Genomic DNA, 17,750 nt, shown 5'->3' with positions numbered 1-17,750 from the left:
ATGGTTCCTTTAGCCTTTCACCTCCAGGGACATCAATCACGTATATTCTGGGAGGAACTTAATGACTCTCCGAACGGCAAAACGAATTACCTGGTACAATTTATATCCCTTGACCCGGTACGTTATAACAACAGGGAGCTAGCATCTCGCAGGTTCTGTGGTATAAATTGCGCCACGGAGCTACGTTTCAAATTCTCTAACATCTACGTGTGGTGTGAGGGGCCCGTCAAGTCACGCTGGCTGTAAAATCTGGTTTCTGTATCGCCTTCCTCGTCCCCCTCCCACCTCCGAACCATGCGAAGTTCAGAAAGTCCAGCAAAACTGTTGCCTTAGGAATTGCCAGTCAGCAAACCTGATAATACTAGTTGAGGAGAGTGTGGAGAAATGGAAAGTAGGATTTCCGCTCCTAGTCACTTAAGAGTTAGTAATACTTAGGAACACCATACTTTAGGGATCCAGAAAGTTAAAGAGCTCCTGCGGGAGATATGTGTGCTGTGACTGGTTTCTGACTCCTAAACCTGTCAATTAACTATTTGAACTTCCTTTTTAAAACATAGACTTCGATTATTCTTCAACTTCAGAAAGTGACTTCTAGGAAATATGAAATAGAAATATGAAATATGAAATATTCATGAAATATGAAATAGAAGGAATACAAGGAGCCAAACAATTCTATACACAACCTCCCTTCCCCCCTACACAGTGTGTGTGTACTTGGATCATCTGTGTGGTGGTTTTTCTCCCCCAACATGTCAGTGACAGCATACTAAAGTCACTGTTTAGATCCTAGTGGAATGTTTCTGTAATATTTCACAGGTCTTATTTTAAATATCCTGGTGAGTAATAAAATGGTTGATTGCCTCTAATTTCAGGTTATAAACAGGGTTGTCTCTTAGTGTATCCCTCCTTTTTCTTCCACTAACGCAGAGAGGCAACACTGGAAAACAAGAAATAAAGGTAAAAAAAGTAAATGACTTATGGAAACATATATTTTTTTTTTACTTTTACCTATTAAGTAACATCTGAAAGCTAGGAACGTACTATCTTTTAAAATATTTTGCTTCCAGCAGTAGGTAAACCACGTTAATTCATGTGAACTGACAGACTAACAAAATATGCAAGATAGACCTAGGCAATGGCAACAAGTATATATGTTCATTCATGTCACGTTTCAGAAAGTTAACATTTCTGAAAGTTTTTCTGTACATCATGTCCTTTCAGAACCTTTTTGAAATTACAAGATAACATTTCTCCTTTTTGGGTCCCCTTTTGTAATGGATGATAATGTGTTACCTAGTGCTTGGGTTAGTGCAATCATGTTGGTAATTATTATCAAATAATACAAGACCTTTTGTGTGTTTATATAGCAGAAAATCTTATACCGAACACGTTAAGATATGTATCTTAGTTATGGCAACGGTTGCTGGGGGCTGGTTTTGGTAATCTTTTAATGGCTAAGCTTTTCTCTCTCATCGTAGTCAATGCGTTTTAACCCTGATCAGAAGTGAGCTTGTCAATGATGAGTCCATCTCCATGACTTCTGAATAGGCAGTGAGTGTGTCCTTTTCCTTTAATCAGCCACACAGAACTCTCCTTATAAAGCTGTTATTGTCATGAGCAGATATTGCAGCCTTTTGTCAGGCCCCGTGATTATTAACGTGTTCCTCCTTCAAAGCCAGGCCGAAAGTCCTGCTGTGCTTCACTTCAGAATTCAAGTCCATTAGTAAATAAAATCCTAAGCAGCACTATTTGCTTTTTCTCAAGTTATAACATTACACATAGTTCATGAATGATTTCGGGCCCTTTTGTAGGCATAAGCTACGTATGTTTTTGGTATACGGATACAGTAATAAAAACAAGATATGTATCTTGCATCATGACTTTTATTTTAAACGAAGATTTGATGGATGTCCATTGTTACTCTAAATGAGGTGGCTGGCTGCCAAGGCGATCCCTATAGCTGGAAAGTACTAGCATTGTTATTGTCTACCAGGGAATCACTCTCTATTTTTGTGAGCTCTCAACTTCACCTCCCTCTTTCAATATTGCCCTTCCATATTGCTAATCTGAGAATTAGTTTGAAAATGAAAACTTTTGAAAATGTGTTTGTATTGCCAAGAAGATTTTCACTACTGTTTCTGGTTGCCTGCTGGTTTACAGCCTTTATCTTGAGCTGGCATGTTTATTTTAACTGCAAATGAAGAAATCCTCTTAGGACAGGGTATCTTCCCCGGGTTCTATGTAATTTTAATTGTGATGTAATCCTAGCTGCTTTCTTATTTTTTACTCATGAATGTACTTTAGAATATGTAAGATAGGCCAGATTTACGTGTTTCTCCTGGTAACACGGGACAAGTTATGGATAGGCATTAGGCCTCTAATAGAACTCTGCATTCAAGTGAGTGGGGGTGGGGAGGAGAGCCATCAGCAAAGAGTATATAGTCCCACTGCACTGGCCCTGTTTGCTTTTCAAATTTAAAATCTACATTGCTGCATTGGAAACTTGTTTCTCTCTTTTATAGTGTTTCATTTTTAAAGAATTCTTTTAAAACTGTCAATCTGTAAATATTTAACCAGCCAAGCAGGAAACAGTCTTTTATTCTCAGCTATATGCAGCTTTGTTTTTATCTGGGTTAGTGTGAGTGCCATGTAAATACCACATAAAAATTTGACTTGGTTTTCCTTACTTTGACTGAAGATTGACAGGGGCTTCTTTAACTAATCTTGTTCTCTTTCATGTTCTGTATTCAGATATTGAAATACAGTATTTTTATACATTTATAAGATTGTGTTTGCATTTATTTAATTTATGTTTCTTTTTTTAAAGCATGTAGCCTTGAATGTTTGTTCTACTTTTTTTTTTTTTTCTTCACATCATTACTCTGGTACTGCTTGATGTAACTTGATTAGCTCCCTCCCCAGTCATGATTGGTAATTAAAATAGGCATTAAAATTAGTCACTTAGCAATTTTGCTGTTCAATTGGCAATTAAATTACTTAATTGCAATTAAAGTCCTAATTTTAATTGGCAAAATGATAGATGTAGATTTAAGATAATATGTATAAATACTTTAATAAGTGTCTATATAAGGATTACTTAATTACTCAACTTCAAGTTTATGCTGTTAACTTTAGAACTTTTAAGTGAGCAATGAAATTTATATTACATCTATTCAAAGGATATGGTAATTAGATTTTTTACTTATCACTATAAGGGTCCTTGCTATAAGTTACTTTTGTAGTGTTAAAATTGTAGGCTTGATAATTGCAGAATTATGATGAGGAAAAGGGCATATATGTCTTTGTCATAATATATCAGTACAGGATCTTCATTCTTTATGAAATCCAGAGGTTCCTATCCATCAGTTAGTCAGGAAAAAATCAAAAGTGGTTATTTTGTCATTAAAAGTAGAACAAAAACCAGCCAGCTGTGATATAAATACAAAGACTATGGCAAAGTATATGTATTTTATCTACTTAAAATGTTATATAATACTGTGATAGTTACTAATGTTATTGGCTACTTTTAGAATTTCAAGTGTCCATGATAATTTCTTAGCATGTAGCAACTCATTTTCAGAATTTTTAAAAAGTCCTCTATATAATGTAATGACCCTCATGTTTCCTGAAATTAGCGATGAAATCTGAAACCAAAATTACCCTCCCTTGTTTAATCAAAAAGAATTCTTATACAGAAAATATTGGTGGTTGCCAGAGGCTGGAAGAGAGGAGAATGGACAGTTATTGTTTAATGGGTGTAGAGTTTCAGTTTTACAAGATGAGTTATGGAGATGGATAGTGGTGATGGGTACACAACAATGTGTATGTATTTACCATCACTGAGCAGCACACTTAAAAGTGGTTAAGGTGGTAAATTTTATGTTATCTATATTTTACCACACACACAAGAAGATATTAAGTGGTTAGTAAAAAGCAAGAATGTTTAGGAGATGGTTACTGAAGAGTCAAGCATTAGAGAAAAGATGGAGGATTTTTATTATGCAAAATACTTTTTGAGTGGCATGAGGCTTTACCATATGTTCAGTTTTATAATTTTAATTTGCAAGTAGATGCTTCTAGAAAAAAAGAGTGCTGTTTTCTTCTGCACATCTTTACACATTTCTAGAACTGAGTTCTGAATTGAAGTAAGAAATAATTTTGCATTTAATGTTTTTTTGGTAAAAAAAAAAAAATGCTGAATAGAACTGAGTAAAAAGCCACAACTACCCAAAATGTGAATATCAGGTAAGCAGTTGACATGTTCTGTAAGCATTTTATAGGAAAGGAACAAATGGTTGGTTGATTAGTATCCTATTAATGCAAATGAAATGGTAAAAGGAAAAAACAAAAACCTTTAATATTGAAAAATGGTGTTGTAGTTCCATAACTGATTTTTTTTCCGAAGTGAAAATTCCTCTCCTCTATCTCTTATGTAAAATTTCCTGCTGAATGGCAACATATACCATGAATGCAAATTTGTCCAAATAGAACTTAAAATATATATCTCATTTTAATGTTTAAGATAGTTTCCGTTAGGTAATTTTCTTATGAAATACCTTAAAGTTACCTCAACTCCTGGAATATATAACAGATATATCTATTCACTCTATCTGAATTGGAAGGGCTACTGTGAGTTCATTTTGGGAGAATCGTGAACGAAATCCCTAAAGACCCGTTTCCCATGCATTAAGATAGAAAATCCTATGGGATTACATCCATGTTTGCTTTCTAAATTATACCAAAAGCTCAGTTTTATTAAGTATAATCTGTCTAGCCATGCATAAAATAAAATACTTTGGTTTAGATGTGAGTGTATGTATTATTTATGTTGATTTTTTATAAAAATATTTTTCTATGTATGTGTCAATATATTCTGCTTAATATTGGTTAATCTAAAAGATAATATAGTAGCACGACTTGTCTAAATGCTTTTTGGAGGTCATCTATTAATATATATTGATAGAATTAATATTTTTGTCGCTTAATTTAGTTGGTTTCAAAAGAAGGAGCTCTTTATATATAAGGCCAATTTTTACTCCTATCTATTTTAACTTCTTAAAATAGACCTTCATTGGGAATAACTTTACACATTTATACATGGCAATAATTTAAAGTTGCATCCTGAGTCTGGACCCTGAAAAAACTACTGCTATCATTTTAATTGAGTTATAGTTTATAGTCAAGAATCTATGTTTAAAAGAATCTTGAAAGTTTGCAGTCATATAAATACAAAAGTTCAGTTTCTTTTAGCCTAAAGCATCATTTTAACACTTTCTACAAGGTTGTTCAAGTCTACATTTTGATTCCATTATATGTGTAATTAAACCTCTGTGCACAAAAGCATTCTCTTATGTACTAGCAAATATACCCACAGGAATCCTCTTCTAAACTATAATTTATTTAAACATGTAATCATAGGATTTTAAAACATGCTTTCATTTTTCCAAACTATATGCCAATTTGAGCTACTTGGTGATAAAAGGAGAGATTTTATTACTATTTTGATTCCCCCTCTCCCCTCTGTGACCTAACAGTGAGTTAAACATGAGCAGGAGGGAAAAAAAAGAAAATCTATTGTGAACCTAATTCCATGTGTTCAACTGTTTCCCCTTTTAAGAAAAATAGAAAAGAATAAAAGATTTGTAGTTATTTATGAATTCCAGCACAGTTTGAATATTTGGGCCTGCATCTTGCTCTCCTAGGGTTTGGCCCAAGTAGTAAATAGCTAGCTGGTGAGTGAGTGAGTGAGTGAGTGAGTGTGTGTGTGTGTGTGTGTGTGTGTGTGTGATCCTCCGGAACGCTGTGGAGTCAGGCCCCCTACTGACAGGATCAGTCAATTACAGACATTGGCGGTTCTACAGAGACTTCGTTCCAGCACAATCTGGTGGGGACACAGGAGTTCGGAGTTTTAAGAGGGATCTTTTTTATCTTTTTTTTTTTTTTTTTTTTTTTTTTTTTTTTTTTTTACACTTTCTGATGCTTGTGTTGCATCCTTCCCACCCGAGCACATCCGAGCCCTACCAAAAATGCTAGCCCAGGAAATAGCTTATCCAGTAGTTGGCTTATGAGTCCTGCATCCAGAGTGTCTTCCCAAGAAATAACTTCCCAGGAACCAGAATAGGAATTCGATGAAGAGCGAGAACTCACTCGCTCTTGCAAGTTGTAGGATGCAAGGGGGGAAAGTCCACCTTTTTCTCTCTTTCTAATGTCGTATCTAAATTCTCCATTTCCAGTTACTAATCATTATAACAGCTGCTGTGAAAACTGCCTGAGCCTTGGGTGCACGAAGACTTGGGCGGCGGCTAAGCCCGACGCCACAGGTTGCTGCTGTAGCAGGTTGCTGCTGTAGCGCACCCCCATGCAAGGCTGCCTTACTCCGAGCCCCCCCCCCGGCGCCCCCAGACCGCGCTCCCGCTCCCGGGGGAGCTCTCCGGCCGTCCGCAGGCTCACCCCGCGCCCACGCCGGGGGTTCGAGGCTCACACGGGAGGAGGAGCCCTCGCGGAGGGAAGGCATCCACTTGGCTGTGCGTCTGTGCACGGAGGGTGATGGATACAGCCGTGAAGTTCTCCCGGCCCCCGCTTTCCTAGGAGTATATTAAAAAATAATAAGCGCCGCCCCGGCGGGGCTGGGCCCGAGTTTCCGAGCGCCCGAAAATAGCTGCGGGAGCCGGGCCGCCCGCCGGGATCAAGGCGCGCTCCTGCCGGCAGCGCCCGCTCCCTCGCGGAAGGGAAGGCAGCCGGGCGGCCGCCGCCTGCAGCCGCTGCTATTTTGGGCCGAGCCCCGCGGGTGCGTCAATGCCTGCGCCCCTGCGTCACCGCCACCCCCACCCCTTCCCTTCTCCCCGGGCTCCAAACTCTCACTTTTTCCCTTTCGTTCGCGTGGAATCGCTCGTGCCCACGGGGCGCTGACGCTGCCGGGCCCCTGCTAATAGGCTATGCCTCGCCCCCCGCGCCCCCCCCGCGCTCCCCCCACTCACACCCTCACTCGCCCCCCGCAGCCCCCCCCCCGCGCACACGCGCACACACGCGCACACACACACTCGCACACACACTTCCTGGTTTTATTTGCACTCGGGCCGCTGGGGCACCGCCGAGCCGCGGAGGCGGCGGCGGCAGGCGCCACATCTGGGGGAAACTTAAGGTGGCCGCGCAGTCCCCGGAGGCTGCGGCGCGGAGGAGCCCGGGCCCCGCAGCCGGGACAGCAGCGCCGGGCGGCGGGCGGAGCTGGGGCGCCCAGCGGAGCCGAGCCGGCCGGAGGGCGGCGGGCGCCCGGCGCCCCTGGCCCATCCCGGGAGCGGCAGGATTGGGGGCGGGAGTTGCCCAGGGGTCCCCGCGGCCTGGAAGCCCCCCCACCCCCCCGCCTCCGACCGCGCCTCGGGACCGGTCTGGGAGGCCCGCCGTGCCCGGGCCGGGGCAGCTGGGGGGGTCGCCCTCGGGCCAGGCGGCGCGCGCCTCAGCCAGGCGGGCGCTCCCGCGGTGCGCCGGGTCCCTCTCCTGGGAGGGCTGCACACAACTTTACGCTCGTGCAGCGACCCCCCTGCGCCTCCTCCCCACGTTTTGTGTCTCCCTCTTGGCTCTGAGGCTTCGAGAGCGCGTGTGCTTCGGAGGAGGGCTGTTCCTCCTCTACCCGTGTTAGGGTAGTGCTGGCGGGCGCCGAGAGCCCCGGGGACTGAGGCTCGCCCCGCGGCGAGGCTGGAGCACCTTTCTGCGGAAGGCGCACCTGTTGCCGGCTGCCGGGCTGCATTGTCTGCGGCCCGAGCGTGGGCGGCGGCGCGCTCTGACTTTTGGGAGCCCTGACAGGCTGCCGGCTCCCTGCCCCCTGCCCCCTTCCACGCACCGCGTCCTCCCTGCACATGGGCGCTGCAAGGGAAGAAGGGAGCCTTGCAGACGGGCCCGACGCCCCTTCCACCTGGGGCTGTGCGTGTGCGCGAGGGAGGCAGCGGGAGGGGACACACGCGCGAGGTGCCCAGGCCAAGCCGGAGGCCGCGCGCGGCAGGGGCAGGAAAGGGGTCCCGCGTCGGGCTAGGGAGATCCCGGCCTGGCCGCCTGAGCCCTGGAGCTCTCGGGTCGTGGGGCATCGGTCCGCGCTCCCGCCAGTGGGGCTGACACTTGCGAGAGGGTGAGGTTAGGGCGCCGCCGGGCACGTCCGGCCCCTCGCCCGTCCAGGTGCTGGCCACCTGGCCCCTGCCGGCCGTCCCTGCCGCGCGGGCTTTTGTTGCTCCCTCCCCCGCGCGCGGGCGGCCGGGTGGGGGAAGGCGAGGTGACAAGTCGCGGCCGCCCGGGCCCGAGGGCAGGGTCGCACCTCTTTCGGAAAAAAAAAAAAAGAGAGAGAAAGAAAGAAAAAAAAAACCCCAAGCTGGCGACCAAGGTGAACCCAGAACGGTTCCCACCTTAAAATCTGCCCTGCTCGTGACGTCAGGTCGGAAATATACCAAAGCGAGCGGCGGCCAGGAGTCCGGGGAGCGCGGCGGCGCGGCGATTGGGCGGCGGGCGGCTGACGCGCGCTGACGCGCGGGGACTTTAGGTGCATGTTGGCAGCGGCGGCGCGAGCCACATAAACAAAGGCACATTGGCGGCCAGGGCCAGTCCGCCGGCGGCCGCGCTCGCTCCGCCGTCCCGCTCGCCGCTGCCCGCCGCGCCCCGCTCCGCCGCCGCCCGCCGCTGGGCTCCGCCGCGCCGCCGCCCGCCCGCCCCGGCCCGGCCCCGGCCCGAGCGCCTCCCGGGCGCAGTTGGATGAATGAGGAGAGGCGCGGAGAAGTCCTGAGTGAGTAGGTGCGGCGCGCCGCCCCGGCCCTTCCTGCCCCGGCTCCGCGCTCGCCTCTCGCCCCCACGTGTGTGGCGCGGGCGCTCCGGCGGCGGGCGCGGGGCGCGGGGCGCGGGGGCGCGCGGTCGTGGGTCCGGGCGCCGGCGCCGTGGCCCCGGGGCGCGGGCTCCCCGGGCTCCCCGCGGCGGGTGGACGCGGCCGGCGCCGCCGACCCGCGCGCGGGATCCGAGCCCCAAGTTTCCTCTTAGGGCGGACTGGATTGCGAGCACGGGGCAGGGAGACGCCGCGCCCCGCGTGTCCGAGGGGGGGCGCGGGCGCGGCCCACACGGGGCCGGGGAGGAGGTTCCCCAGTTTGCGTGTTGCTCGGGGACTGCGTCCCGGAGGCCGGCCGCCGTGCCAGGGTTTCCCGGGCACCGCTGAATGAGGGGCGGCGCTGCTGTTGCCGGAGCGTCCTGTTACTAAGTTGCCTGAAATTTCTGGTTTTGACACATGCCGGGCTTGGGTCTGTGCGTACGTCAGAGACAGAGACACAGAGACAGAGAGAGAGAGCGAGACAGAGTAGAGCAGCCCTGAAGCCTGAAGCCAAGTGGCCCGGAGGCCGAGGTCCAGCACAGGCAAACCTCCTAAGGGCCGTGGTCGTCCTGGGCCCCCTCTCCCTCTACTTTTTCTGATTAGCCTTCCTCCCCGGAAGCAAGATGATGGGGGAGGGGGAGGGGAACAGACGGGGTGGAGGTCTGGCTTTCTTTTTCATTAGCAACGAGATTGTCTGTGCTCTAGAATGTCTTCCAAGTGGGAACGTCTGAAAATTCCTAGGGCGCAGGAATGCCTGGCTCTGGCAAGTAGGCAGACTGCGGCAGGCGGGGTAGGCAAGGTGTTCGCTGGGCTTCCCGGGTCGGGAGGCGCCTCCAGCCTTGGTGCCAGTACCGGAGAGCGGAGAGCGGGGCTTCTCTGCCTCTGCAACTGACCTAAGGTGCTCCTGGAAAAGTAGGGTCTCCTCTTCCCACCCCTTGGCCATCAAAGATGTTGAAAGACAAGTTTCCCTGGAGAAGTGAATGGCAATTCACCTGTATCCTCAATCCCAGTGTTCTGTCAAAACCACTTAGGAAATCCAGATGCTTCCACTCAGATTGCCTCCAGGGCCGGGGCTGCCCAGGCCTTGCTAACATTCTGTAACGCGTGGGGGGGGGGGGGAGGGGAGGGAGAGATGGGGTTTTCATATTATGCTTTTGACTTCTACTTTCTTTACCCCTCCCCAAAGAAAAGCTAGCTTCACCACAGAGAAATTTAAGATTCCAATGCTATATTTTATTAGACTCTAGTTTATTCTTGAGTCTGAATGAAACTCAAATGGAAATGACACTACCCCCAGCCCTATCTCCACCCCCACCCCAGCCCCCCCATCTCAGCAAGGGGTCCAGTTTATTACATCGTAAGTCATAAATAAGTACTCCTTCAGAACCCTCTGTCTGCAAGGATTTACACAGTGCAACGGGGGGCATTCCGGGTTGTTTACGGTCCTCTCTCACACACTCCTTGTAACTGCTGAGTTTGGTAAAGGCTACACAGCAATTTCCAAGGAAACAATCAAGGAGGGCAGAGGAGGGCTTGCCTGGGGACTCTACAGATGCCCGGCTGAATCTGTCGGGGAAAGTCACCCTGAAGCTTCCTGTGTCTGTATTTCAGGGAGGAGATCCGACAGGCTGGACTCCCCATTGCTTTTCTAAAAATATTGGAAACTTTGTCCTTCGTTGAATTACGACACTGTCCACCTTTAATTTCCTCGAAAACGCCTGTAATTCGGCTGAAGGTTAGTGCAACTTCATTTCTTTCTTTCCCTCCTCCGAGTTCCCTGAACGTCAAGACACAGGGCAATGCGATCTTCCTCAGCAAAGTCTGTAACTTAAGGTTTTCCCGGGCCAACGTCTTTGGGGAACAACATTCTCATTGTGCTTTCAACCTCATTTCTAGAATGAGCTTGCTGCACCGGAGCTTCAGAGGAAAGGCTCCTCTGAGGGGACCATCCGTGTGAGGGGGTGATGGGGAGGCGTCTGAAATACCCGGGAACAGAGACCCTCCCTCAATGGCCTTCTGGCTCTGGCTCTTGGGGGTGGGGGCAGCCTCTCCGGGCCAGCCTCCCCAGGCCAGCCTCCTGGGACCAGCCTCCCCGGACCAGCCTCCCTGGCCAGCCTCCCTGGCCAGCCTCCCTGGGCCAGCCTCCCCAGGGCCAGCCTCCCCAGGGCCGCAGTGTCTTGCTCCGCAGCACTCGCGCTCTGCACCCTTCCTCTGGCGGCCCCAGGCTCCCTGACCGCCGCGGGCTGCCGGTGTAGCTCCAGGTGTACCCGAGCCCGGGAGAAAGTGTTCGGTTGACCAGGCTGAGTGTGTATCACCCTGTTTCATTTCCAGCCATGCCTTGTGTTCAGGCGCAGTATGGGTCCTCGCCTCAAGGAGCCAGCCCCGCGTCTCAGAGCTACAGTTACCACTCTTCGGGAGAATACAGCTCCGATTTCTTAACTCCAGAGTTTGTCAAGTTTAGCATGGACCTCACCAACACTGAAATCACTGCCACCACTTCTCTCCCCAGCTTCAGTACCTTTATGGACAACTACAGCACAGGCTACGACGTCAAGCCACCTTGCTTGTACCAAATGCCCCTGTCCGGACAGCAGTCCTCCATTAAGGTAGAAGACATTCAGATGCACAACTACCAGCAACACAGCCACCTGCCCCCCCAGTCCGAGGAGATGATGCCGCACTCCGGGTCGGTTTACTACAAGCCCTCCTCGCCCCCGACGCCCACCACCCCGGGCTTCCAAGTGCAGCACAGCCCCATGTGGGACGACCCAGGCTCTCTCCACAACTTCCATCAGAACTACGTGGCCACCACGCACATGATCGAGCAGAGGAAAACGCCAGTCTCCCGCCTCTCCCTCTTCTCATTTAAGCAATCGCCCCCCGGCACCCCTGTGTCTAGCTGCCAGATGCGCTTCGACGGGCCCCTGCACGTCCCCATGAACCCGGAGCAGGCGGGCAGCCACCACGTGGTGGACGGGCAGACCTTCGCGGTGCCCAACCCCATCCGGAAGCCCGCGTCCATGGGCTTCCCCGGCCTGCAGATCGGCCACGCGTCGCAGCTGCTGGACACGCAGGTGCCCTCGCCGCCGTCGCGGGGCTCCCCCTCCAACGAGGGGCTCTGCGCCGTGTGCGGCGACAACGCGGCCTGCCAGCACTACGGCGTGCGCACCTGTGAGGGCTGCAAAGGTTTCTTTAAGGTGAGCGAGGACGGGGGCGGGGGCGGCAGGTAAGGGGCCCCCTAGTGCCGGGAGCCTCGGAGCGCGCGCTCCACCGGGTGCCGGCAGCCCAGCCCCGGCTCCACCAGCTGCGGGGTCCGCCCAGGCTGCCCTGCGGGCGCCCACCGCCCGGGGCGGAGGCCTCTGGGTACCGGAGGAAGGGAAGGAGCGAGACCCGGAGACCTGGGGTCGCGTCGCCCCTGCGCGCAGCCGACCCCGGCAGGCCCCAGCCCCGAGTTGCAGGAGCCGGAGCAGGAAGAGGGTCATTTGCATGTGCTGGGAGCTGTCTTCTCTGTTCAGATTGAAATTGGTTAGGACAGAGAACCGTGTCTGAGCTAACCAAGTGGAACAGAATTCCCTATGGTCAAATTAAGTGATCTCTTTATTTCGCCATCCTGATTGAATAATCTTATCATTTTAAATAGAGAAGGTCTCCAAGGAATGTAAATAATATGAATGCCCACGGATTTGTATTTACTGAGCGTCTCCTTCTCCTTCTCTTGGCATATAAAACACAGCAAGGAGCGGCAAGGTTAGCTCAAATGTTAACGCTATCAATTTTCTCCTGTTAAATGCCCTGGGGGAGGAAAACGAAAAGAAAGAAAAGGAAAAGGAAAAGGAAAAAAATTAAAAGGAGTTGTGTGTATGTGTTTGTTTGTGGGGAGGGAGTGTAGATCGCAGCCGTTCAGAAATTGTTCCTGGATTCCCTCCCTGGGTTGTTGGATTTTCAAAAGAAAAAAAATCGGTCTATGTTGTCTCCTTTTGCAGCGCACGGTACAAAAAAACGCAAAATACGTGTGTTTAGCAAATAAAAACTGCCCAGTGGACAAGCGGCGCCGGAATCGCTGTCAGTACTGCCGGTTTCAGAAGTGCCTGGCTGTTGGGATGGTCAAAGAAGGTAGGTCGGGCCGAGCAGCCCACTTCGCGGGAGCCCCCTGCTCCTAGCCCAGTCCCATTTTCCGCGTCCCAGAGCCGGGGGCCGGCGGGGTTATCCTCGGGTGCCCCCCTTCCGCGCCCAGCCTCCCTGCCCGGCAGCCGCCTGCTTGCGCATCCTGCCCTGGGGAAAGCAGCCAGGCCCTTCTCGCCGTCGACTATACGACCCATCTGGAAGAAGACATGAAACAACCCCACATTTCCTTTTCTTTTTTCTTTTCTTTCTTTCTTTTTTTTAATGCTTGTCGTCATTAAAGGCTTTACAAGCAGTGGGACCCTGCGCGCCGCCCGGGTGCCCGGGGCTGCGGCCTTACCCCTGGGAGGGGCCGAGGCGGCAGCTGGGTCCCGCTAGGGGGAGCGACGCTAACCTATTTATTCCTTTGCAGTGGTTCGCACCGACAGTTTAAAAGGCCGGAGAGGTCGTTTGCCCTCAAAACCGAAGAGCCCACAGGAGCCCTCTCCCCCCTCGCCCCCGGTGAGTCTGATCAGTGCCCTCGTCAGGGCCCATGTCGACTCCAACCCGGCTATGACCAGCCTGGACTATTCCAGGGTAAGAAGCTGGCGGGGGTAGCATGTGGACAAACCCACAGACGGGCAGGACCCCTTCCCATACCCTTCACTCACCCTCAGACTCAAGCAAGGCTGTGGCTTTACATCTCTGGGCAGAGCTGCAGGAGACAGAGCGACAAACAAACCATGTTGCTGGGAGTGTAGACACCGGGGCAGACAGAGGAAGGGCGGACAGGCCACAGTGATCACCTCTCTGGGAGCCCTCCTTCTCACTACCATCGTGCACACATATACTCATGCACTAATGCCTCTCATGCCCAAACCAGAGGCTGTGCAAAAATGCTCCCCACTTGCGTTTTATCCCCAGCCTTCCGTAGAGATGCTTTAATCCTCATCCTCTGTGGCACTGTCTGGGCGGGGGGTGATGCCTGCTTAGGGGTCGGGGAAGGGAAAAAGAAATGTATGAGGAATGGCTGTGGCATGGGGAATCAAGTGGTCAGGTTCCTTTTTTACCCCAGCTGTGAGAAATGTGTGGGTTTTAATTGGAGGAAGTGTGTCGGGCAAACCTAGAAGCCACTGCAATATTATTAAGATTTGCAAAGGGCGTCTCCGCTCGAGACCCACTCTGGGACTGGCATGAATACTAACGTGTCAATTGTTTTGTGGAGATAAGAGTGAACGTTTCCCAGGGCTGGATGGCACTGTATTTAGTCTGTATGGAAATGGTAATTTACATATTTAAAGCAGCGACCTCATAGCACCATCCCTAATTGAATTAATTGCCCCGGAACATCTAATTTCCTTACTGGTCAGAGAGAGGTTTAATTGTTATAAAAACCTGGCTCCCCTACTAGAAGCAGGGTTAGCAATTTCACGGGTTATATATTTTAGAGAACCTCATTAAGTGCTTTTTAAAATGAAATTCCAGTTCCAGGCGAACCCTGACTATCAGATGAGTGGAGATGACACCCAGCATATCCAGCAGTTCTATGATCTCCTGACTGGCTCCATGGAGATCATCAGGGGCTGGGCTGAGAAGATCCCGGGCTTCGCTGACCTGCCGAAAGCCGACCAAGACTTGCTTTTTGAATCAGCTTTCTTAGAACTGTTTGTGCTTCGATTAGCGTACAGGTAATGGAGGAGGCAATCCAGGGAGGCTGGGGGAAAGGAGGAAGAGAGGGATCAAGAAGGAGAAGAAAGAAGAAAGGGGAAATAAAAGGGGGAAAGAGAAAAGGACAGAATAGGAAAATGAAAGAGGGAAAGAAGAAGGAAAAGATAGTAGACAAAAGGAAGAGAAGGGAAGGAGCAAGCCCAGAAGGCTTGGATGAATGGAATGGAAGTGGGATAGGGGGCGTTCTTCATTGTTATGAAATTAAACCCTTTCAAGGTCTACTGGTCTACATTTTATTAACTCTTCCGTAATTAGGTACCTCTTAAATCCCTCATTTATTGCTCTTCAAGTAATTAGTTGTTTAGCTTTTCTCTCTCTCTTTTTCTCCCCTCTCTCTCTTTGGTATTAATTGCAGGTCCAACCCAGTGGAGGGTAAACTCATCTTTTGCAATGGGGTGGTCTTGCACAGGTTGCAATGCGTTCGTGGCTTTGGGGAATGGATTGATTCCATTGTTGAATTCTCCTCCAACTTGCAGAATATGAACATCGACATTTCTGCCTTCTCCTGCATTGCTGCCCTGGCTATGGTCACAGGTCAGTACCTCAAGTGCAGGGCATTTCTCCAAAACTGCCCAGCAGGATCTGTCCCGGTTTTCCCTTGCCACTGATCCTCCCTGGTCCTGCCAGCTAGCTAACTGCTTTGTGTGTTCCTCTTTTGTTTCTGATTGTGTTTCCTGCAGAGAGACACGGGCTCAAGGAACCCAAGAGAGTGGAAGAACTGCAAAACAAGATTGTAAATTGTCTCAAAGATCATGTGACTTTCAATAATGGGGGGTTGAACCGCCCCAACTATTTGTCCAAACTGTTGGGGAAGCTCCCAGAACTCCGTACTCTTTGCACACAGGGGCTACAGCGCATTTTCTACCTGAAACTAGAAGACTTGGTACCACCGCCAGCAATAATTGACAAACTTTTCCTGGACACTTTACCTTTCTAAGACCTCCTCCCGTGCACTTCAAAGGAACTGCAAAGAAATCTAAAACTATCCAGAGGGGCAAGTCACAAGGCAGAGATATCCCCTTGAGCTGCCTCAGCTCTAGCCGGCCCCCACCCCATCCATAAAACCCCAGTCCCCTGATCCCTAAAGAAAAAAACAAAACAAAACAAAACAAAACAACAAAAACTGTTGCTATTTCCCAACCTGCAGGCAGAACCTGAAAGGGCATTTGGCTCCGGGGCATCCTGGATTTAGAACACGGACTACACACAGTGCAGTGGTATAAACTTTTTATTATCAGTTTAAAAATCAGTTTATTGTTCAGAAGAAAGATTCCTAATGTATGATGGGAAATGTTTGGCCATGTTTGGTTGTTGCAGTTAAGACAAACGTAACACACACACACACACACACACACACACACACACTCACACATTGTTTGGGGACCCACAAGTATTGCCCTTTAAAAGACTTCAAAGTTTTCTGCTGTAAAGAAAGCTGTAATATATAGTAAAACTAAATGTTGCGTGGGTGGCATGAGTTGAAGAAGGGAAAGGCTTGTAAATTTACCCAATGCAGTTTGGCTTTTTAAATTATTTTGTGCCTATTTATGAATACATATTACAAATTCTAAAAGATAAGTGTGTTTGCAAAAAAAAAAAAGAAAAAAGAAAAAAAGAACTACACAAAAAAGGGACAAGCATGTTGATTCTAGGTTGAAAATGTTATAGGCACTTGCTATTTCAGTAATGTCTATATTATATAAATAGTATTTCAGACACTATGTAGTCTGTTAGATTTTATAAAGATTGGTAGTTATCTGAGCTTAAACATTTTCTCAATTGTAAAATAGGTGGGCACAAGTATTACACATCAGAAAATCCTGACAAAAGGGACACATAGTGTTTGTAACACCGTCCAACATTCCTTGTTTGTAAGTGTTGTATGTACCGTTGATGTTGATAAAAGAAAGTTTATATCTTGATTATTTTGTTGTCTAAAGCTAAACAAAACTTGCATGCAGCAGCTTTTGACTGTTTCCAGAGTGCTTATAATATACATAACTCCCTGGAAATTACTGAGCACTTTGAATTTTTTTTGTTTTTTTTTAATGTCTAAATTGTCAGTTAATATATTATTTTATGTTTGAGTAAGAATTTTAATATTGCCATATTCTGTAGTATTTTTCTTTGTATATTTCCAGTATGGCACATGATATGAGTCACTGCCTTTTTTTCTATGGTGTATGACAGTTAGAGACGCTGATTTTTTTTTCTGATAAATTCTTTCTTTGAGAAAGACAATTTTAATGTTTACAACAATAAACTATGTAAATGAACAGAATTTTGTCTTTTTTTTCTGGGTCAGAAAAAAATGATGACTAAGCAGCAATATACAATACAGCTGGAGATTGATTCAGGATAGGTCATTTATTCATTTGAGTTTCAAACTGACAGCCTGGATCTATTCTAGCAAAAGAACCTGGAGAATTGAACTAATTATCCAGAAAACCCAGTACATTTTTCCTCCATCAGAAGTTTCGAGGGTGGCAACCTGCCTTTATCAGAATCAATTGAGAATACCTTAACTCTTTCGTTAACTTTGCTCTTAAGTGCAGCTTTCCGAAGAGAGGTTCAGGAGACCAGAGATGGCTTTTGAACTTTTGCAAAGTCTCTGAAGTCCTGTCAAGTTTTTATCTTGCAGAATGTTTAGGGAGTATCTTTTTAAGACTCAGGAAGTTAACATGGATTTGAAGCATGTTGTACATTATCTCTGATTTTTCCAATTCCTCTACTTATTGCTGTTGTAAAGGGTGTTGAAAGAAGGGCCAAGCATTTTGTGCCCTCTGGGCTTTGGGTCAGTGGTCTTGGCACACCGCAGAACTCAGTAGGGGCATTTCTTACAGCTTTTTGTTGTCCTCCTTCACTGGAGAGTGATGAGGTACACTTGACACTTTTAGCATCATGTTTTTAAAGTTTTTCAGATAAATCATAAAATATTTCATTTGTCAGATTCTGGGTCTAGTAAAAGTGAGTTAATCCACAGCCTCTAGGATTCCAGGCAGCATCATCAACCTTTAGCAAAGGAGCAAGCGGTGCTGCGGCCGCGGCTCAGCCCCGGGCTCTGGGCAGTCGGGGTCCTGCCTGC

General features: G+C 48.4%; 1 protein-coding gene across 3 annotated transcripts; it reads left to right on the top strand.

Moving 5' to 3' along the window:
• Positions 1 to 8,634: 8,634 nt before the first annotated feature.
• Positions 8,635 to 16,941, top strand: NR4A2 (nuclear receptor subfamily 4 group A member 2). Of its 3 annotated transcripts, none has more exons than XM_041773291.1 (8): positions 8,636 to 8,764; positions 10,448 to 10,571; positions 11,168 to 12,033; positions 12,820 to 12,949; positions 13,371 to 13,534; positions 14,423 to 14,625; positions 15,021 to 15,199; positions 15,346 to 16,941. In XM_041773291.1, the coding sequence occupies exons 3-8, from the start codon at positions 11,170 to 11,172 to the stop codon at positions 15,600 to 15,602; spliced, it is 1,797 nt and encodes a 598-aa protein (XP_041629225.1). In that variant the 5' UTR covers positions 8,636 to 8,764; positions 10,448 to 10,571; positions 11,168 to 11,169; the 3' UTR covers positions 15,603 to 16,941. The 3 variants fall into 3 exon arrangements, with proteins under 3 accessions (XP_041629227.1, XP_041629225.1, XP_041629226.1); XM_041773292.1 differs by having other exon boundaries at positions 8,696 to 8,772; XM_041773293.1 differs by lacking the exon at positions 15,346 to 16,941 and having other exon boundaries at positions 8,635 to 8,764; positions 15,142 to 15,199.
• The last annotated feature ends 809 nt before the right edge of the window (positions 16,942 to 17,750 follow it).

Source organism: Vulpes lagopus, chromosome 11 (assembly GCF_018345385.1).
Source record: "Vulpes lagopus strain Blue_001 chromosome 11, ASM1834538v1, whole genome shotgun sequence".
In the NCBI taxonomy this organism is placed as follows: Eukaryota; Metazoa; Chordata; class Mammalia; order Carnivora; family Canidae; genus Vulpes; species Vulpes lagopus.
This window is presented reverse-complemented; position numbering and strand designations above follow the sequence as displayed.